General features: G+C 40.2%; 1 protein-coding gene across 4 annotated transcripts in view; it reads left to right on the top strand.

The window, feature by feature from the left end:
- The window catches only part of tafa5a (TAFA chemokine like family member 5a), a 199,192-nt gene that overhangs the window by 172,280 nt on the left and 3,595 nt on the right, over positions 1-23,317 (top strand). For 2 of the 4 annotated variants that reach the window (XM_084711258.1, XM_084711259.1), the window contains exons 3-5: positions 4,695-4,822; positions 15,907-15,983; positions 16,961-17,177. In XM_084711258.1, coding sequence (XP_084567384.1) covers positions 4,695-4,822; positions 15,907-15,983; positions 16,961-17,027 — 272 coding nt within the window. In that variant the 3' untranslated portion in view covers positions 17,028-17,177. The remainder of the gene's footprint in view (positions 1-4,694; positions 4,823-15,906; positions 15,984-16,960; positions 17,178-23,317) is intronic. The other 2 variants (XM_084711260.1, XM_084711261.1) reach the window with 2 other exon arrangements.

The raw sequence follows: 23,317 nt of genomic DNA on the forward strand, positions 1-23,317 counted from the left end.
AGCCTTGAGGCGAACTCAGTGCCGTCAAGTAATTCAACCTCAAGCAGCATGTCAGCAAAATGCACTCAGTGATAATAATGCTTCACATTGGTATCAATTTCAAGCTCCCTGTTTACTGTGCTGACACAGTGTTCATAATACTTTCATTATTTAACCATGTAGTGCATGAGAGAGGATACATATTTCATGGATTGATTGATATATATATATAGTTAACGGTGAACAGATATCAGCATTGGGTGCAGTGCTCACTGATGATCTACATGCAAGGTTATGACAGCTACTGAAGGTGCCCTTAGAGCAAATTTATAGATATGGAACGGAGCACAATTCCCTTATGTTTTCTAAGAGAGCCAGCATGCCATGAACGCTATGGGTGAGAATATGATGTATGTATGCCCTATAATTTATTCTCGGTTTCACTGTTATCCATTAAAGATTTCTATTTTCCATCCATAAATGCATGCGGATGTGAGCATAAATGTATGTATCTGTCTTGCTTTATCTCGCTCATATTCTGTAATGGTCAAGAATGTTACCTAGATACGTGTCCCCTTTACTTTGTCTTCATTTCCTCTCCTTCTATCTCAGTTCATCTGTCCACTTTCTGTCTTTCTGATTATACGTTCTCAGGCGGACTTGTGTTGCTTGGGTTTTATTCTCGAATCCTTTTTAATGGCGTTTCTGATTTTGCGAAGATTATGAGTCAACCCGAGACACGGGGCTGTGATTAGACACCTTATCTTCAGAGAGGTTTCTTACGACACCTTCATTACACAACATACACCTTAAATTCACTGTCACTGTTCTTTTCATTGTTTCTTTCGGCCGTTTCGCTCTTATTTTAATAAGCACATAAAATAATGTTTGCTTACAAAAGTATTGTTTGTTTACAATAAAATCTTCACTGGGTACCTTTAATGTATTGGAAATGGCAAGAAGATTATTATATTTTGAATTTGCTGTTATTACGTATTCTAGTGCTGATATATTATTACAGAGGCACTATTTCAAAAGCCATAGGTTTAATGTAAATTTATGATCCTTTGACATCTTTTTCAAACGCTTATTGATGATTCATTCTGCCTCAGTGCCTAGAAACAGGTAACTGCATATATTATGTCTGATTTTCTTTTGCTACTTGACTGCTGTTGCCATAGAGGATACTGAAATAATTGCTGATATCTTCATAGGACTATAATATGATGAAACTAGTCCAAAGCAGTGATTTCATCTTTTTTTTGTTCATACAGCTCTAACAGATGAGCTCTAGTGCCCCTTCATTAACAATCTGTCATGCTCCAGAAGTGCTGCATTTGAAGTGATTTTCAATGGAATGATATTTACCACTATTTGTATAAAAGTGGATATTCTTCTTTTCAGTAGATTTGGTCAGGTTTGCCGTACAATTAAAGGGATAGTTCACCCAAAAATGAAAATTCAGTCATTGTCCACTTGCCATCATGCTAGCTGAAGGTTGGGTTTAGTTTTTTTAATGGACAAAACACTGCTGGAGTTTCACAGGAAAACAACGTTTCAGAATCTCTTGTTTGGGAGATTCCTGAGTGTTGTTTTGCTGTGAATTGCCAGACTGAATTTTCATTTTTGGGCGCACTATAACACCAATTGCAGTACCACAAACTGAAGGTTCTGACATTTATCCCTATCTCTTAGCTTTTCATTCTATATTCTCTGCTCTGTATACATATATATTTTAATCAATGTACCCTTGGCGACTGCTTGAGTAAAAGAAGGTCTGGTTCGACATCACAGGTCTAGAGGCTAATGTTTGTCACTGGTAGTTAACATCCGTGCAGGGAAAATGAATGAGAAACAAGGACAAGTGAATACACATATACCTATACATCATCATATACTGTGTAATGAAAAATAGTAATAAAAAGAAGTAAACTAAGACTATGTAGTTATGAAAGGGGTAATATGCCTCTGCACTGGTGACGACAGTGAACAGAGGTATCATATTTTCATGTTGTCTGTCCATCCCCATGATTGTGAACACTATAGCTCAGGTAAGAGATTTTTAAATTTGGCACAAAGGTGATCACAGGTCACTGTGACTTCAAAAAGTATGGTTTTGGCGACAACTCAAGAATGTTAATTATTACAAAATTTCACACAAATAACTGATAAACTGATAAACCCATTCTGGCAGGCTGAATCTCTGTGTGAAGCATCCATGTTTCAGTATTTCTTGCTTCGTTGAAACAACATTCATATTTTTAAGCATTGTAGTCCAGCACAAGCTCTGTTAAAATGGTCTCTAAGTGAAAAAAACACTTTAAGATAGGGCTGGGCGGTATACCGGTTCGTACCGAAAACCAGTCTTTATTTTCGTTATGATATGAATTTTTCATATACCGCCATACCGGTGAGTAGCCCAAACAACGTCCGGAACGTGCGCGACGGCAAAGTGTTTCAGCGGGGACCCATTTCACTGCTGCACACCAACACCACAGGTATGCTTGCTTGAGCGTGTGTACCAGGGATGTTCCTGACAACTAATTTCTCTGTTGATTAGATGCCAAATTTAATTTAGAATAGTCACTAAGAAAACACAAGGCAAAATCTATTAATTTATAATGTTAAACACTGTCCGAAAAAAATATTGTGTGTATTAAGAGCCATTTGAAGACGTTAATCACAGTCTACAATCGCCAATCGTACTTTAAATGCTGCTGAAATGCGCGGTACTTCGCGCTCTGCAATACAAACCTTACATGCTTATGCTTCACCTTTTTAGACCGAAGAGGGTCACAGTGTCTGCAGGTAAAGGACCCAGAGCTAACGTTAGCTTCCAGCCTGACACACAGTGTGGCTAACGTTAGCTTCCAGCCTGAAACACAGTGTGGCTAATGTTAGCTTCCAGCCTGACACACAGTGTGGCTAACGTTAGCTTCCAGCCTGAAACACAGTGTGGCTAACGTTAGCTTCCAGCCTGAAACACAGTGTGGCTAACGTTAGCAGCTAGTAGTAGCAGCAGCAGCTCCGCCTGCAGGTTTATGTCTGTGTCTGTGCTTAAAGCGGTCACATTTCTCCAGTCGAGTGAAAATATATCAGCTTATTCTGTCACAGTCTACAATCATCTGTCCGACCTCGCTGATGTAAACATCCGGTGTTGCCACGGCGATCGGTTCATACAAGCAGGGTCAGAGAGGCTGCTGTCTGACAGAGACGCAGCCCCGACTAGTGGCGTGCAGCAACAGATAACTGGCATCATGCGTGAATGAAATATTGACAAATATTTCATTTTTAAATATTTTAAATTACTAGTATTTCTGGTGCCGACTAGCGTGGGTGGGGACGTTTAATTGTATAGTCGTCCATGTGATGCTAACCATACTTTGAAGGATTCATGCTTTTACCTGTCTGGACATTAAAAAAAAAACATGATACAGTCCTTGTGACAGTAAAATGGGCTATTTGAAGACAATCAACTGCAGTAATTCTGTTCTCAGTAGAAGAAAATGTGGGTAAGAACACTGTTGCATGAAAAAAAAAATACCGTCAAATACCGTGAAACCGATATGATTTTAAAAAAAAACGTGATATGAAAATTTTGTCATACCGCCCAGCCCTACTTTAAGGTCATTTCTACATACATAACTCTGGACAGACATGGATCGAAAATTCAACTTGGTTGGCACAACCTCAAGGCCATAATTCTAGTTATGCAGCGTTTCATAAAGGATTTCAGTATGTAAACTAATAGAATTTCAGATGTATAGCAGGACTGCCTTTTCAAGGACAATATTTCTGACACTTTTTGGGAGAAAATATTGGTACAAAAATGCTCAAAAACAAAAACAGGTACTGATTATCCAGAGATCAAAGCTCAAAAAATGTGTCATATTGAGAGACTGCATTGCAGCTTCTTCCCTCAAACTGCAAAAACCTCACATTTAATTGTCACTATATTTATCATCATTACGGCACAGTCTATAAGTGAACGCTACAGTACAAGTGGGTGTAATATGTTCCAGCCTGGGGCTTTTTCTGGGAAATGTAGAAACTCACTAACTGAAGTGTAGAGCTGAAATATAGCAGAGCAGGCTGAGACAATGTTACGACACGAAGAATACAAATTACAACATGTTTTTACGACAAAGTCTGAGGGAATGCATTGAATGTCACAGATGTTTAAAACTTGCAGTAGAAGCTTATGCACGGGGCTCACAAAATTTTCCATCCTGTTTGAAATGTCGCTGAATGCACGAAGGCCCGTAAACTTGATAAATATCATTTGTGATGTTTGAATTTATTTACCTGACTGATCACAGCTCCCTCCATCTCTCTCCATCTGTCTGATTCCCTCCATCTTTCCCCCCATCTCTCACTGTCATCCCCTCCTCCCATATCTCTCAATTGTCTCTTTACTTCATTGCTCTTCATCTACCTGCACATCCCATCTCTCTTCCAGTCTACCCCTCTTTACATCTCTCCATCTTTCCTCCATCTTTTCCACTCCATTTATATATATTTCAGCATTTTTTCAAATCCCTCCTTTTCCATCATGTTAAATATTTGCCCATATCTCCGTCTGTCATCCCCCAACCCACTTCTATTTTAATCATTACAACCCTCTCCATCGTTTCTCTTCATCTGTTTATCCCTCTGTTTTTTTCTCGCCCCTCTAATCGTTCTTTTTTCCCCTCTCTTCCCTGTGTTCTCCGCAGCTGGCATTGTTCGGAAAAAGCAGTGGTGTGAGATGGTGCCATGTTTGGAGGACGAAGGCTGTGACCTGTTAGTCAATAAATCTGGCTGGACTTGTACACAGCCCGGAGGCCGAGTCAAAACCACCACGGTGAGTTCAGGCTCTCTTTTAGCCCCCCCAGGTCTCACAAACCAGTAGGTGTGTGCATAATTTGTGTGCTTACTGCACCAGTGGCACTGAGAACAACGTGACTGTAAGAGCTGGAAATTAGGCATTTGCATAGAAAATCAATTGTGGACAAAGGACGCATTTTATGTAATTTCTGTAAATAAAACAGTAATGATTAAACAGTTTTGCTCTCCAGATGTTACTGTTTAGAAGCCATTTTAAAAAGCTGAATTACTGTACAGGATAATAGAAACACTTTTGAGCACTGGCACTCATAAAAAACTCTGATCTCCAGCATAAAAGCCTATTAGAAAGCACTGTTCACAGCTACAGATTTTGTGACTTTAAATTATTATTTTTCATCCTCTGCCTGACTTGACAGTGTGCAAAACATGGGGCTTGAAAAGTAAAAAAAGAATGTATTTGGATTATTTTACATTTTCAATGCATACATGCAAAAATAATATTAATCCTGTACAGCAAACTATTCATGCAAAAGACTCCCAGAATTTGCAAAGATTTTGTCTTAAGGAAACGTATTTCTTCCATGTTGTTCCAACTTCCAAAAAAAAAAATGTGATAAATGCTGAAATATTCTCTTCCTTTCCAAGTTTGAAATCCACTGCTAAACAGCACTGTTAGTGGAATGTATTGTCTAAACTACTGAAAGTGAGATTTTATAAAGTTTGAATGAACAAAACAGTCTGCCTCTCACAAATAGTTACAATTCTGTGCAGTGAAACACTCCCCTGCTGCTGCTACTACCTTTACTTGGTCTGGTATGAACAGTACAGTTGGTTAATGGTGGCTAATGTTAGCCAATGCTTGCAAATCACTAAGTCAAATTGTTGACTTTGTTGACTTATGACTCACTCCCACTCTTCTCTACTTGTGCAGGTTGTTACACTAGAAAGTTGAACGGGTTGCAGATAAACTTCAATAGTTTCATCTGAAACTTAGTAAACAATCTGTACCTTAACAGTTTATTCCTGCTTGTGTACCTATTCCAGTAACTTGAAGCCCAGTCACCTCATTATGATGACGATATATTTGAGCGAATCAGTTTTAATTGTTTTGTTTTGTTTTGTTTCCATTGGTCAACTGGGGGCAACAGAAAAGGGCTGCCAATGCTGACTTATTATCATCAAGTTGGCGCTTTGTTCAAGTTTCTCCTTTTCCTGTAAAAGCGACACATATAGTCACATCTTTAGTTAGCTAGTGTTGGCAAAACATTAGTTAACTGGTTACCTAATGATTTAGTTAGCTAGTGTTTTGCTAACTTTAGCCAAAATATGCCATGAATATATGTCACTGAGGTTTGATTCGCTTTTCTTTTAAACATACGAGCCTAGCACATTGCATATTTAAGTACAGGAAACAGGAAAGGAGAAGGTTGTCATTGACTGAGGCTTTTGAAAATCTAGTCCGCGTCGGGAGACTGTGGCCAATCACAGGTCGGTATGATGGTTGATTGTTGAGTCCCATTCCCAGGTCGTCAAATACAAACACTTCTGGCTTGGACTCACTATTCCAACACGCCTGTATCTGACGCCCTGATAATGGGACTCAACATTCAGCTGTCTTCTTCCAGAATTGCTTACTGCACCTTTAAACAACCTACTCAGGAGAATCTGGGTAATACAAGAAAATTGAATGTAGCATCATTGCTACTTTTGGCTGTTTAGCAAAAATTATGTAGTCTTGCTTCAGTAAACTACACCGTGCTGATTGCACCTTTGAGCACCATCTCCAACTGTTGCCCCATTACTGTGTTTTGGGCCAGCTTGCGCGCTGTCAGCCACAAGTACACTGATAACAGCAGAAACCCAGTTAAGCATTCACTTCACAATCTCCTGAAAATATTCCTCTCCCGCCCTCCTCGTCTTCGGCTCGTCTCCACAAACTGTACGCCGTTTGTTTACTTCCTCATCGCCGGCAATTAGCTTGAATTAGGGACGCTCTTAATGTTAATGATGGCAGCAGATGGGGAGCCACTGCTTGTATACGCTGAGATGCCGCCCATCCATTCACCCGCCCGTCCTTCATACGCCATCTCCAGCTTTCCTCCTCTCCACTTCAGCCCCAGCTCCAGCTACCGCCTGACACCCTCCCGTTGCTTTCGCCCCGCCGCCCGCCATACAGCAGACATAAGCTCTCCCGCTCGTCTATACTGTAGCAATTAAAGAGGTCTCAGCTGAGAAACATGTTACACAACACACACACACACAACACAGCTGCCCTATCTGTGAATGTCAATGGGTGAACACTGAGGACCGGTGGGGCATCATTAATGCATCTGTCATGATTTAGTCATCAGCTGACTAACTTGTTTATGCCTTTCTGCTGAAAGACAAACATACACACACACGCTGAACGCTGAACCCAGATGATCAGCTGCTGCCCCTGCGTGTGCTCTTATGTGCTGTGAGTCGTGTGTGTGTGTGTGTGTCCTGACACCAACCTGAGCGTACCTGGTTTGTGGAGACTGCGGTGACAGCCGTTACATGTTCCACCTACGATGTAATTTGTTATCAGGGAAGGCAGACACACACACCATCATATAGCATATAGCTGGATTCATTTATTATATTTGACAGATATAAGAACGAGCGTGTGTGTTTGAGTATGCAGATGTGCTGGTCACGGTGTGTTTTGAAGGCTAATATATCCGATTCATTCTCACGTGTATGTTAACATGCTCTTACTCATGTCTGCTGGTGTGTGTTTTCAACTGTTTGCATATTCATACTCATGTATATGTATCCCTGCTTTGCCAGGGGTGGCCCTGTACGCGCTGGCCTACTTGTACATCTCATATCCTGCTTAGGATGTCAGTCAATGTAGCCCTCATCGGCTTATGCTGACAATATGCAGGACGTGACAGGTATTCCTCGCTTGCTTCATTGGCTACTTTAAGCTTGGTGACAGCTAGTCAAATGGCTGGACAGCTATGTGCACTCATCTGTGCCAGTCTCTGTGTGTGTGTGTGTGTGTGTGTGTGTGTTTAAGCAGCTTTCTCTGTCAAGGATTCTAATACTGGCAACAAGCAGTCTGGGGTCATTGTTTAAAACCCTTGTAAAAATGTGAATATATGTGATGCATGAACGTGACCCTTCCCTTACAGCAGTGGTTCTCAGCCTTTTTGATTTTATGATCCCCCGGAATGATCAGGGTGATCAGGGTGATAAGCGTGACCCACCCCCCATCTGCCCAAGAGACTCAAACATGAACCGATATCATATGCTATATGCTATGCTACATGCTATGCTATATTAACCTTAGGTTGAGTGTGTTTAAGGGGCTGATGTTGCTGAGAGCTGCTTCTTGGCTCTCATTCCCTTCTGCTTTCTACAATATATTATTTTATTTTTTTCTATACAGTCATCTGGCAACCCCCAGAAATTATCTTGTGACCCATGTGGGGGACCCAACCCCCAGGCTGAGAACCACTGCCTTAAAGGAGCAATATGTAAGACCCTAGCATTAACAACTGACTACTGCGGTTCAGATAGACAGTTCATTAAATAAGTTTAATCCCTAGTTATATGATCTATGGTTAACAAACTTGTTTCATCCCGCTCCCTCCTCTCCAGACAGCACAAGGTTATACTTTGACACTGACAAGCAGCGACTCCTACGCTGTAAGTTAATCACCTCAATGTTAAAGCTAAGCCTGTTATCCTGAAGACGTTAGTCCACTGCTCCGAAAACACACACTTTGGAGTTGGGAGTTCAGTGACTGCCTGCCTTAATACATTTAGATGTTGCTCAATTTAACCGTTTTAAGCATCTACTCCTTCGAAAAGATGACTGATTATTTCTAAATAGACAGTAACTCAGTCGGCTAACATTCTGCATTAATTTGAACAAAAACAGATGGAAATTTCAGAGAACATACTGGCAGAAGCATTGTTGTTGGAGGATTTAGCATGTTTTCTTAATCTCTGATGAAATATCATGATCATTATATGATTTAGTACAGTAGATATCACATATTTCTCCCTTAAATCTCAAGAGAGGGAAGTCGGGAAGATTTTTGGACCTTGCTTCGCAACCATGCATGTAACCTAAAATTGCCTAAAATGCATTAAAGGTTAAATCCGATTCTCCAAAGCAAAAAATTACATAAACCTCTTGTTATCTGCAGACCTTAGGGAGAATCATGGGCAAAAACAAACAATTTAGTCCTCAGCCTCCCTCTGGTTAACTTTGAACAAATGGCCCCTTCCCTAAGGCTTTTCAAGGTTAAACCCAAACTGCAGCCGCCCTGATATCGCCTTAGGATGACTGTTGGCTGTGCACAGTCCAGTGAGCATGTCCGACCTGTCTGTCAGGTGTTTGTGCGAAAACATCAATGCAGACAAACAGACATGTCCCTCTGGGCTTTTGACTAAGCCAAGTCAATCTGACTCAGCCCCATAGCCCCATAAAGGGCTATTTTGGACAAATGTCAGGAGGCGGTTTGCGTGTATTGGTCAAATGTTTGAGAGTCTGTGTTTTCTCTGTCAAACAGAGGGAGATTGTTGTTCAGGACGGCACCGCTGACCTCATCTCTTACCTTCAGTAAGACTCCACGAGGCGGATTAGATGTATGCTGTGCATTTCCTTCAACCTACAGAATGTCACTCATCTCAGCGGCCACCATTTGATGCGCCTCCGTTTAAAAATAACTTCAGTGCATACTTGTTTTCCCTCTGCTTGACTCCTTCCCTTTCTCTCTCTCTTTTTTATACATTTTCTCCCTTCTCTTCCTCCCCTCCGTCCCCCTCTCTCCATGCATTCATCTTAGTTCGACCCCGCTTTGCAGAGTACATGTTGTTCCTGTCAATAAAAACACGATATGGATTTTTTTTTTTCTACGGCCGGCTCCAGACGAAACATATGAAGATTGATATGTGCTTTGCTTATAGTTGACAGTGACGTTTTGAGCGAGGTTACTTTTATTAGCAGCACACAACAGCTGCAGCTGAAAAGGACACGTATCAAAGAGAGGTGCACTTGTGAAGCTCAAGCACATAATTTATTTCAGCATCAAGAGTCTCGCTGATACAGTGACAAGTTTCTTCTCTAAACGACTGACCTAACAGAAAATGGAATTCCTCAGATGAACCATATCAAGGTCTAAGACATTAAATGAGCTCCTTGGGCTCACTTAACTGTATTAATGAAACAATAAAATTCACATGGACGCTCAACTGCGTGTCCATCAGTAGCTACTTTATTTTCTTTCTTTTTTTATCTGAGTACATCAAACAGATGTCTGCCAAAATGCATTCCTTATGGCGACCCATATGGCCATAAAAATGAAAGATAATCGCTTACAGAAATACCGGCCAGGAAGATCTATCAAAACATATCCGAATGTGGAAGTGTTCTGGCAACTGACTGTTGACTCTGACAAGCAATTGTCCAGTCATAGCTTAGACGTACAGACTTTGTGAAACTAGGCCCAGCAGACTTGTCAAGGACAAGTGTTCTCGCAGCTGACCCTCACCCTGAAAAGCAATTGTCCATTGATAGCTTGGACAAACAGACAGTGTATAACTAGGCTTGCATGGGTCTGTAGTGAGGGCAATACTTAATATCTCAAGAGTTTGGAGGGTGGTGTCTGTCCAAAACCAGAAAAATATCAGCAAAAATGTAAGGAATGGATTCGGCTGTGTTTATCTGCTCAATAATCAGCAAACGTTAGCATGTTTGGCTAACTAGCTTACTATTTACAGTAGTAACCTAGTGTTACTACTAATGGCAAGGGGTTGCATTAGTTAACTACATTATTTAATGGGGCTGCATCAGAAAACTTTTGGGCAAATAGATTAGAGTAACCAATAGTAGAGATGTTCTCTTGTCCAATACGGAGTACCGATCTGATTCCAGTGCATTAAAACAATACTAACCCTGTGTAGATGTGATATGATTGCTGTCATTGTTGTGGCCTGGCTTAAGTTAAGCCCCATGTAAAGCATGAACAAATACAGAATATGAATGTCATTCTGGCGAAAGAAAATTGGCTCAGCCTACAGCAGTGTTTCCCAAACTTTTTTTTCCTGGGGACTCACCTTTTCAAAAAGGCAAACCATCACAACCCAATTCACAATAGGCCTTATCAATAAATTGAGGGAACAGTTCATTCATGCATAAATGAAAGTTCCTGATGGTTTTTTTTCTGCATCACCTTATATTATCTTGACACATTATTGAAAAATTCATTTACGCTGAGTTATCTCATCAGGAAGGCAATACAGGACATTTTAGCCTTCTTCATAAATGAGACAAAATAAGTGCATTCAGACAGAATTAACAGTGAGGATGTCCACTGTCTGGGACACATAGGCCTACCTTTATAACCTCAATCTTTTAGCACCTTACCATACTGTGTAGTTATAATGTGCATATTTAACGTTTTACAGGACTCATGTTTTAAAACACGTCAGCGGGAAGGATTAAAAAGTCCACTGGAGACAGTATTAATTAAACAACTCTTTAATTTTAAGATTGCCTTATGCAGCATATTAAAAGCCACATTGACTGGAATTGTGAGAGTATTGAGCTTCCAAACTGTGATGTATTTCCAAGTGAAACGGGATAGGCACACAGGACATATTGTGGGAAGGAATTTGATTTTGAACATTAAAAAGTGGGCATGTCATAACCAATGTACCATGATTTTGCTAGCTAGCTAACTAAAGAATCTTAGCTCTGTGCTGTTAAAAGTTGAGGACTGATTGTTGTGTGGAACACACATGATCTGAAAGGCTTAAAAAAAAAAAGCAATTTTTCATTTCATCTCAACTTAAAATCAAGCTGCTGCCTCACTGCTGTCAATGAAATCCATACCTGTCTGCTAGAAATTAGGTTATTTTAAAAATTACAACAAGTTTCCGCTGGCAAATCTGTGATAGATATTAAAAAACTGAATATGTGCCATGCTAGAAGGCTTGACAGGTGCAGCAAAAGCAACTATAGGAGAGCAGGTAGAGGATTACAAACTATTATAAAGTCAATACTGAAACACTTGAAAATAGATTTATATGACATCTGCCTTTAGTTTTCTATGGTACCCAAGCAGCAAAATAAGCTGTAGTGCAAACAAAATGAGATAAAATAAATAGTGAGATACTTTTCTAGCCTACAGTGCAATAGCAATATTTACATGGTAAATAGACGAATAGATGTTAGTGTAATGGTCACAGCATCCTCACAACACAATATGCTATGGTCCATGGTAAGCTCATCTGCAGAAATCACCAAATAAAGAAACACTTCTATGCAGCAGCAACCAGGGGTTAATTTCCCACTTCCAATATGCTTTCCACCCTCCATGATGCTAAATGATTCGAATATACGTTTTATCACAACGTTACCGCAGTCAAATGCTGTCTTTGCTGCCTTTCCAAAGCACTCTCTTTTGGCAAAGCGATATGTAGTCTCAGCAGTCATCTCCTATACCTCCTTCTCTCAGTGAAAGGCTTACTGCTGTCTCTCTCCAGAGAGGAGGATGTTCTGCGTTGTGCCCTCCACCATTTTAGACTGGCAGATGAAACGGCGCAAGGAGCTTTCTCTCTCTGCGTGTGCCGACGCGGGGAGCTCGGCGAGAAAGGGGGAGAGTGAGTGCACCATTAGAGAGAGAAAAGCGAAATCACCTCAGGTTATCTGACGGCTTTTGTGACAGCCTGATAAGACGAAATTCAAAACAGAGGCAGAAAAGCGGTGTGGGAGAAGAAAAGAGCAGTGTGAGTGAAAGACGGAGAAAGAGATTTGAGCCAGCCAGACATACAGCATCGTAAAACATTATTTAAGTCTTTTTTTCTGTCGGTGTGCATCAAGCTCTTGTTGTTCAGCCTTTAAGTGCCAGTTAAGTTCGTAGAAAAGGACATTCTTTTCAAAAGTAGTTTTTATCACAAAGTTATAATTGCATAAAATCCAACTGCAGGAAGAAACTGTCAAGAGACTTTTTTTTTTGGCGGCATCCAATATATTACACGTGCCAATGTTTCGAATGATTTATACACACAGACTCACTAAAGAAGAGCATTTGTTATCCTAAAATTCAGTGAAAAGCATCTACTTTTATTGCTGAGTATTATAGGGGAGAGCAGGGCATCTTGTCACATGGGTAAGTTACGACACTGGTTATATCTTCCAGACTAGCAGCGGCCTATGTGTTGACATAGACAGCTGCTTCACACAGTACTAGTAGTTGCAATGAAATTGTTAAAAATTATATGGCCATAAAATAGTTGGAAATATAGAAGGGTGCAAAAGGAATGAATAGTTCAAAATCATAAATAAAAGACCTGACTTAAAGATAAGAGCAGAGAGGCAAGTAAAGCTGAAAATTATTATATTCAAAACATTTGTATAGATAGATAGAAAGATTATATATTAGTACATAAGATGTTATTATTTAGTTTAAAATTTAAAATGAGTCATTGTGATGTTGTAAGACTGAGGGCAAAAGTGTCACAAGATGCCCCGGTCTCCCCCTACTTCACACATGTAATCACACAACACTGCATCATTTTCAAACATTGCAGGAAACAGTAACTCAAAATGTAGAAAACACTCCCGAAACAATTGAAAATGCCTAAAAATCCTTTAAATGTCTAACTAGGTCTTAATCATACGTTCCATTAGGTCGCTCCTGATTGGGGTATTTAGGCAGTGAACAGAGTGCTATGAGCAGAAGTGGCACCTACTGAGAGAAAGACTGTGATTACTGTAATCAAGACTTTTTCAGAGAAGAGAGGAGATTATTAGATGGGGAAAAGGGAGGAAAGAAAGAAAAAGATTAGGACTCAGGAAGGGCTGTGAAGAAAGAATATGGAGACATGTTTGACTAGGCTGCCCCCTGAAAGTCGAAGATTCAAATCATAAGTCAGAGACCACTCAGTCAACTGAGATTCAAACTGTTTTTTTTCCTTTGTTAGTTAGTGTGCATTACAGTAACATGATAAAACAAATGGAAGCCTAAGAAATGCACAGGGAGAATATCTCAATGAGTTTGATAAACACTGAACTTTACAAACTAACTGTGATGGATGTGGTGAGAGAGATAGAAATGGAGCGCTGGTGATGCGCTGTCAGCCAGTTCACCCCAGCGCACAGCAGAGCGTGCAAGGCAGGTGATGCTGGTTTGCTTGTGCTTTTTTTTTGCCACTGACCGGCTCAGATTGTTATTATAAGTGTCAATTCGAAAAGAATCGCTGAAGAGTAATATACGTTTTTCTTTTTTACTACAAACCAGTTTTATTGTTATTGCCAAACTAACCAGACTCCCTTTGCAAAACTGTAATTTTAGCATAATCATTATCAGCTTTGTTCATGCCTGACAGAAACAAAATAAGAATCACCAACACCTTTTCACTGTTCCAACAATTACTCTGCCCTTAATTCACAGTGTGACGGAGTGTGGAGTGTCCAGGGCGGTTGACGCCGAACAGCGTCTGCAGCCTGGGGAGAGAAACTCCGCTGTGCGCTGGGATTTTATACCTGAACTACAGGAGGACGTGCACTTTTGCCATCACTGACTGTGTAAAAAAAATCAGATGTTTTCACACCACAGATGATGAAGAAAAGTATTAAAACATAGGTCTAAATAGTAAAACATGTTCATGTAGGCTGATAAAGGATTTAAATGTGGTGTACTGAACTAAAAAAAAAAAAGAAAAAACGATAATTGATTACTTGTATTAAACAGCCAAATCTGACTCGACTGAAAACATTCTGAGTCGGGTGCAGCCCTAGTCTGAGCATGAGTATAATGTTTGATAATATTAGCTCGTGTATCTGCATGCATATTTTATGCACTCTAGAGGTACATGCATGCAGATAAAGGCTGTTTTCATCCTCTCACGAACAGCCTTTTTCGACAAAGGTTGCAGTTTACACATGACAATCCCCAGGCCAGTCTGAGCCTCACTGTAAGCTCCTAGAGTATTTACGCATTTATACATCTGCCAGTGACAGCATGTGTTCGGCAGAGTATGAAAAAGCTCCTTCGATTGGGGTTTGTAAGCCAGTGCTGAGGGCCTGCCCCCCTCCTCCCTCCCATCACTTCCTTTCTGTTTCTTCCTCTCTCTGTGGATCCAAGTCAGGCCGGGCTTGATGGGATCCCCCCAAAGCCCCACCATCACCACGTCCCCCCTGTGGTTCTGGGTCGGTACCGGCCTTGGTAATTGATCCCTCTGGGCCCTCCAGGCACATCCAACAGTGGGTTGAACAGAATCACCACTAAGAAGACAGCTGCTTGGCCACCCTAGACAGGCCGAGAGAAAGGGAGAAAGAAAAAGAGGCCCTGTTGCTGCTTACCATTAGCTCTGTCTGCCAGCTTCCTTCTGGGAGCCAAGTCAGCACATCATCTCGGCTTGGAAAATACCAAGTCCTCCATTTTGGGAACCTGGGATTTTTAACAAGAACAAGAAAGTCTGTCTTTTTGGGTATTTATCAATAGCCTAAGAGCTGATGGGATCGATCTGCTAAGTGGGTGCTGTTACTTAAACCCAAAGCCTCTGCCAGCCAATAAAGGCACCCCCACCTGTATTTCATCCTAAGTGTCAAACGGGACCAGTTAGAGAATTTCAGCTATTTCCATGTAGCCAAGAAAGGCAGATGATTTCATAAAGCAAGCAGTGATTGTTGGCTCATTCTCACTCTGCGAGCAGTTACAACAGCTGCAGATTTGTTCCAACAAGCAGGCGATAACAAATGTACACATGTAAGGACAATGTGCACACTCAAACGCAAGTGTAAACACAGTATATGGTTGCTGCCAAAAACCACGAATCTCCGAAATGACAACCTTTCAGGAGCTAAGAAACATTGCACTGCTTTTAAATTTGTGTAAAGTTTAGTTTAGTTTAAAGGTCCAGTGTGTGAAATTTTGGATGATCAAGAAATAACAGCTCAAAATATCTATCCAAGTGAGACAATAAAGTATATCGTATTGTATTGTATCATATTGTATTATGGCATAAATTGAATATAGTATTTGTAAATTTTTTATCAGAATTATAAGAACGGTTGTGTTTTCGTTACCTTAGAATGAGTCCTGTTTTTATCTACAGAGGGTGCAGGTCCTTTTTCATGTCGTACCACCATGTTTCTACAGTAGCTCAGAATGGACAAACAGGCTCTATAGAAGGTACCTAGCAGCCAGGCGCCTGTGACAGGACCGACCTGTCACTCAAAGCAGGCACACCCTTAATTATGCATTTTTGTAGGCCTTAATATATTAAAATGTTGTGGCGGTAAACGCTTATTTCTGCTGTAAATTTGGACTGACTTGCTTTTGGTTCCGGCCTCAAGTGGAGGTTTTTGGTATTCCCATATTTTGCCTCACGTTTCAGCCCCGGAGGTTGGCACTTGCTTTGGGCTCAGCATGTTAACATACTCACTCTCACACTATTAGATCAATAGACTGTTGATGGTGCAAGGGAAAGAGTTAGGGAATCTCCAAAGTCTCCAAACTTCATTCTCTGGGGAGCAGGAACGCATGTATCAAATGTTATATCAATCCATCCGATAGTTGTTGAAGAATATTGTTCTAGACCAAAGTGGTGGACAAAAAAATGATGGAAAGGGAACAGAATGCTTATAAGGCCTACTTACAAAGGGTTATTATGCTAAAAGTAAAGGAGTTGAATTACAAATGACTTCAAAATAATTATGAATGAATTAATGATTTTAATTAGTGCTTTATTCCACTTTATTGCTTAAGTCAATTAAATCTTGTTAAAAACAAATCAGTGAAAAAATAAAAAAGCCTCTTTATATTTTTCTTCCGTGTTGGTACAAAATCAGACCCTGTTTTACTCCCACACTTCTAAATTTAACACTACATGCTCAGAACAGTTTCCTTGTGACAAACACAGGCACAGAACAGCTCATCGGGTTTGTACAAAGCCAAGCAGGCACGTTTTCAAGACACCTTAGGGAGACAAATTGGTGGTGGTGGTGGTGGTGGTGGTGGTGATGGTGGTGTGACTGTGTCTAAATCTGAAATAAAACGACAGAACTTAAAAATAAAACTCTGCATCCTCATTATGAGCTTGATAACCAAACCGCCTCCGCCTCTCCCTCTCCTCCTCCCCATCTCCTCTCCCCCCTCTCTCCCCCCAGGCTCTATGACGCGACAAGAGTCCCCCTCGACACTCTTGCACTATGGAGAGCATTGATGACCCCTTGACAGACAGCCAAAAACCATCTACCAACACCACCAACACCACCCTCCCAACACCACCAACATCACAACAACTCCACCCAAACCCCGGTCCCGCAAAGGCAGGAAGCAACACAAGCAGCTACAGAGCACCAAGGGCCTCATGGAGGCAGCAAGGTACAACAGAAAGCCCCTAAATTTGAATTTTCTTCCCTTTAAAAAAAATCTTTTAATGTGTGACAGAAACTCTTATAAGTGGAGCTAGTTTTACACCTTAAAATAGAGATTTTTTTGTTCACTGTAAAAAAGGACACAGCTGAATTACAATAAAGTTTATTTGGCACAGAGAGTTTATTTTAAATTGTCACAAAATTACCTCAACTTGTCTTTTCAGATTCTGTCAACTTAAAATTTTACGTCAGCCCAGAGACAACTTTTTTCAGTGAAGAAAGAAAATAGTTTGTTTTTACAGTGTCGCTTGATTTAAAAGATAATGAAAGTGACCATATGTCCCACTGGTAACTGCATATATACTATTTAATTGTATTTAGATCATTTTATTCTTAACATTATATTTTGTGGTTATCATTGTTGGAACCACATTTGTCCACAGTGGCCTCCAAATCTGAAAAAATCTGAAAGTTCCTTGTAGTAGCTTTAAACAGGGTGGAAATTAGACTCATTTTAAAATATGCCACCATTATCATTATTCTCGTGTCTATTTTTCTGGATGATGGTTGAATAAAACATTGAAATATTAATGAGACATTGGTATTCATAAATACTATACCAATCAAATAATAAAAATAATCTTTAGAATAATCAATGAATTACTTCTTAGATGAATCAACTAATTGAAACACTTATCATTAGATTAATCCCTTGATAAATAATCATTAGTTGCAGACCTACCCCTAACACCTAAAACTGAATAAATGTACCAAGAGCAGCTTTACATTTGTCTTCGTGCCAAAGCCGGAACAAACTAAGAAAATGTTAAAGGAAACGTAAAATTTTAAGGAAGCTTAGATGCTAACTTTTTTAAGTTAACTGTTATTCATAGATAAAGTTGTTTTTTTTATTTAAAAGATAATGAAAGTGGCCATATGTCCCAATGGGTACTGCACGTACACGTTTATCTAAAATCAATTTTCCTTACGTCTGGCGGATGATAAAGTGGGTGATTGGGTTTCATTCTAGTAGTTTTTATTTTCTCAGAGTCTGATGAAAATCATTACCAGCAATATTATTTCATTAAACAAAGACATCATCCTCTGGCTTTAGCAGAACATGGAAACAACAGGAAACATGGGCTCACATGCAAGCACACATAAATCCAGATACAACCGTCTGTTTGTTTGATATCTTTATTTGGCTTACTCATTTTTCCATAAGCTTGCCAGTTCCCTGGTGTGTGTTTAACCAGAGAAAATCCATGTGTGCGGCAATACCAGTAAAACCCCACCGGTTTATTTTCAGCTTGTTTTTCCTCTGTTTTATTGGCACGCCTTGTATATTGTCTTTAAAGTATTGTGTCAGATGGCGTCTGTGTGCTGGAATAAAACAAGGCGCCAGACAGACTCTCAGATATTAACGCACGTGATTGGGAAATAGAGAGTAGCCATGTAGTAAATTTAAAGTACAGTGCAGTAAAGGGGATGAGGCCAAAGTCATAAAAATGCCCAGTCTCGTAGAGTTTCTGGAAACCAGGCTCTTCTGTCGGTCAATATTGTCAGCATTTATGGCCTGTGTTATGATTTGCTTTTCAGGAAAAAAAATCCAATCCTGCTGCTTTTCAGTCCAGACGGTCTTCAGTGGATTTTAAAATATAAATAGACACAGGGTGAAATGCATGCTGTGAACTATGATTCCCTCACAGTGCATCAAATACTAGGAGGTTATTGTGTATTTCTAAAGAAGAAGGCTGTAAGACTGGATTTAAACATTTGATCCCATAATATACTGTATAAAGGAAGACAATACCATATCGCCTGCAATCGTCTGATCCCATCCATGCAAGACATTGTGTGAACAGATTTTATCTATGTGTTACAGCGTATTGAGGGACATGTTGTGTCTAAAACAAATCAAATGACATTTTTGCTATTGCTTTCTGAAGCCACCACCGTTGCAGGAGTGCGATGTTAAATCTGTTCTAATGTTCCCTCTCGAGCATTAAAGTTCTGATCATATTGTAGAATGCAGATAGTGAGCTGTGTTTGCTTTGATGTTCTGAAGAAATGCAATATGAAAGGGTTGATAATGACATAACACCCCAGATAGCTTTGAACTCTCTCTTAATGTGGAATGGGGCCTAGTGTCTGGAGGCCCGTGCATACATGTTCATGTGTTTTGATCTCAGCATCTGCTTCAGGCATTATCCAACTTCACAGCATGTAATGAGCGATTTCCCTTCCCTTATTAACCTGTGGATCATTCCTAACCTACAAGTTCACTTATGAATATTCATCCGGCAGGCTATTGTGCCGCTTTGCGTGCTCCGACCCGAAAGGGGAGCGTGCTCGGCTGCACAAGACTTAACACTAAACAGCGAGGGCAGGAGCAAGTATTAGAAACGAGTATGGTGAGTTGATGCAAAAAAGCAGGAGCACTTTAGAATGACAGATGAGCAGAGGATGCTTTGTTCCACGAACTAATGTTTTTGGCACCACCTCACAAAGATTTAAACAAATGTATGAAATCATTGCGTCATTTAAAGGGATAGTTAGGATTATTTAGAGTGGGGCTGTATGAGGCACTTATTGATAATCAGTGTATTACCTACACTAGATACCGGTTGACACGCCCTCAGTTTGCAGAAGCAGAGAGCAACAAAAGGTATTTTAGCCACTTAAAAAAGTTCCACCTAAGAAAATCAATATCAGTTTAACTGTATGCTGTATTTAAATATAGCTCAACCAAACTCCATTACCAAAATCAATAATTTTACCTTACAGGAGATGGGATTTGCTGGTATACCGTTGCCTTAATCAGTTAGTTTATGTTATTTTGTGACTTCAGTGAATCAAAAGTAAGACTTAAAAACACTGAAGTCACACCATAGCACAAACAAACCATACAATCAAGGCAGTGGTGGACCAGCAGCTCCCATGTTCTGGGAGGTAAAATCATGGACTTTGCCAATGGAGTCTGGTTGAGCGAGTGAGCAATATTTGGCTTATATAACCATTGTTTCCTGTTGAAAAAGGCCATATGATCGCAAGTGAAAATATTATAAATATTAACGACCATTAAATTGATATTGTTTTTTTCAGGTGGGCATTTCATTAAATGACCATGATGAGTCATCAGAGATTAAGGAAACTTTTTCCATTCCAATTTCCAATTAACATTTCGTTCCAGTACATCTGTTCTTGACCCCGTTTATAGGGGTTAAAATTAATATTGAATGTTTGCCGAATGAGTGTCTGTTTATGAGTCATAAAAAATATTTAATAGTGTTTTTCGGAGAGTAGATGTTTTTAACGGTTAAATTGAGCAATATGTTAATGTAGTTTGCCAGGCAGTAAGGGAGGCAGTCACTGAACTCAAACTCTAGAGTGTGTGTTTCAGAGCAGTGGACTTTTCTTTTCAGGATAACAGGCTGAACTTTACTTTGACAGAGTTATAACAAGTTCAGCTCACTGTGTAGGACTTGTCATTGCTTGTATATAGGGATATAGGGAAATAGGGATTAAATTTATGTTATATGCTCTCTATGGGTCCAACTGACTATTTGGACTGCATTTTTGAACCCCAGAGTTTTACATATTGCTCCAGTACATTGTTTAGTTTATATGCTAGTTCTTCTTTCCACTTCTCCAAACTGGACGCATGTCGACTAGCGACCACTGCAGGTAATACACTTACTATCGATAAGTATGTCATACAGTCCCACTTCAAATAATCTGAACAATCCCTTTAATCAACTCCACACTCCTGAGATTTAGGATTATTCATATTTGTCTTGATAAAGTGTTTGGGGAGGCAAAGTAGATCAATTTTCTTTCAGGCGCACCCATTCACACGTTCACCATGGGTCACCGCGCTGACATTTTGAAGGGGAGTCAGTGAGAGTTCACACAGAGAGGAAATGTCAAGCCGGGGCCATGTGTTCGGGCGCATTTGCTCTGAATCCTCTAACTCCCAGCTGGAGATCGACTCCATATGTATTGTGTGTAATTTTCTATAGCTGCAGCAGATGTGGCTGAATGCACTCTCACTTGAATGCACATGCAAAATGCATAGGAAAGCCAGCACAAGTGCATGTTCTCCCTTATACATCAAAGCAGTTCAGCCTCGCCCAGAGACAGGAAACTCTATGTAACGTCCCTAAAAATCAGATGTTTTCCTCGTCCTCTATTGAACGCTGCTGGCAACATATCAATATCTATTGAGTGGATCGCCTGCTTGCTCCATAACAAGAGAAGTCCGCACAAATTACACATTAAGACAGATGGATTGTGTGCATGACTTTCCCTTCTGTTACTATGACACCTGCTGCAGTTATCAGTCTCACTCCAACTCGGCTAATTCTCTGTTTGAACAGCCGGATCTGACTGTAGTCAAAGTTTGTCCGTGCGTCCGATAGCCATGCGGACTGTGCGGCACATTTCCCCTCAACTCTGCATTCCTGCAGCACAGAAATGTAAAATATTCCTTCACCGTTATAAGATATAAAATAGAGTAATATGGTCGATTCCTGATAAACCCTAGGTAATAATCACCCAGGGCCTGTGAATTTTATTCATAGGGCAAATTCATCTCATATTCATCTGACATTCGTTCCTCTTTTTTAATAGAAGGCTTGCATTTCCCTGAGATGAGATTTGTGTGCGAGATTTATGGGGAACCATTTGCCACAGTGTGGGTGTGAGAAAAAGGGAGAGGAACATAGAGAGAATGTAAGAAAATTACCATGGCAGACACAGACTGTGTGGTAGCTTACATAAACAAGACTTCTGTGCCAGGCATCTATTTAAATTCATTTGTGTTTCATTCCTCTCGAGATTTCTATGTTTCTATGCAGTGATTCTGTCCTGCTTCCATTTTATCTGCAGTTCCTTGATCATTCAGTGTAATCTCAGTGCGCCCGCTAGGAGGCATTGACACAGGGGGACTGTTCCTGCATTAGGATTAAACACCTGAATGGACTACTTACGATAGAAAAAAGGTTCATTTATACTGTAAAGACAAATTGTGTTCCAGAGACTTAAAGGAATTGGTATGCTTACTCACCTTCTTGCCTTCAGTTCGATGATGTATGCTAAATATAAGGCTTCAGCCAGTGTTCCGTTAGCTTAGCATGAAAACTGGAAACAAGACTCTAGCCACTTTCCTTCTGTTTCTCATCTTTATGCCAAATTAAGCTAAGCATCCCCTGCTCCTAGCTTCATATTTAACAGACAGACATGGAAGTAGCATCGATTTTCTCATCTAACTCTTAGCAAAAAAAGCAAGTAAGCTTGTTTCCCATAATGTTGAACAACTACTTTACACTTAAAAGAGGAGGACAGGATGGGCTACATATGGTGTGAGAACAGGTTTTCTTATACTTCAAAGACTAAATTCCATTCCAGAGATTTAAAGGAATTATTCAGCATATTGGGAGTTATGCTTATTCGCCTTCTTGCTGTGAGTCAGATGATGTATGCTAGCAGCTGGTAAGACTCTAGCTAGTTTCCACCTGTTTCTTGTCTTTATGCTAAGCTAAGCTAACTGGCTCTAGCATCATATTCAACATTCCTCTTGAGATGCATTCCAAAATCACATATTTTGTGTTTACTTTTAGTCTGTACTGCAGCTGGCCTTACTGCCCTTAATACGTACTGTTACATGCAGTATTCATGCAATTGGGATATAATACTTCCTCATAAAATTGCGCCTTCAGCTTCGACCTTCTTGATGCAGCAGGACTACCTGGTATTTTGGTATACTGCATTTTACAGATGAATTTTTCTGGCGTACTAAGTAGTTTGGTAGAATGGATACTGGAATGCAAGGTATTTTTCTTTGCAGTGATTCTACCTGCTTCCGTGGTATCTGCGACTCCTTGATCATTCAGTGTTATCTCAGAGTTCCCACCAGGGTGCATCAACAGATAGGTACTGTGCTTGCATTGGGATTAAACACCTGTTTGGGCAGCGGTCGCAGCCGAGCAGTTAGCACAGTCATGCCCCTGCTTTAAGCTGTTACACCTCTGGGTCATTTCATGCCCAGCTCCAACAAAACCCATGACATTATCTCTATTAAACCCCACAAGCTCATTGAGATGTTTATTATTCCCAGAGCATTGTCGTCTGTGATACATGTGACTA

Source organism: Lutjanus erythropterus, chromosome 22 (genome assembly GCF_056507025.1).
Source record: "Lutjanus erythropterus isolate fLutEry1 chromosome 22, fLutEry1.hap2, whole genome shotgun sequence".
Lineage (NCBI taxonomy): Eukaryota > Metazoa > Chordata > Actinopteri > Lutjaniformes > Lutjanidae > Lutjanus > Lutjanus erythropterus.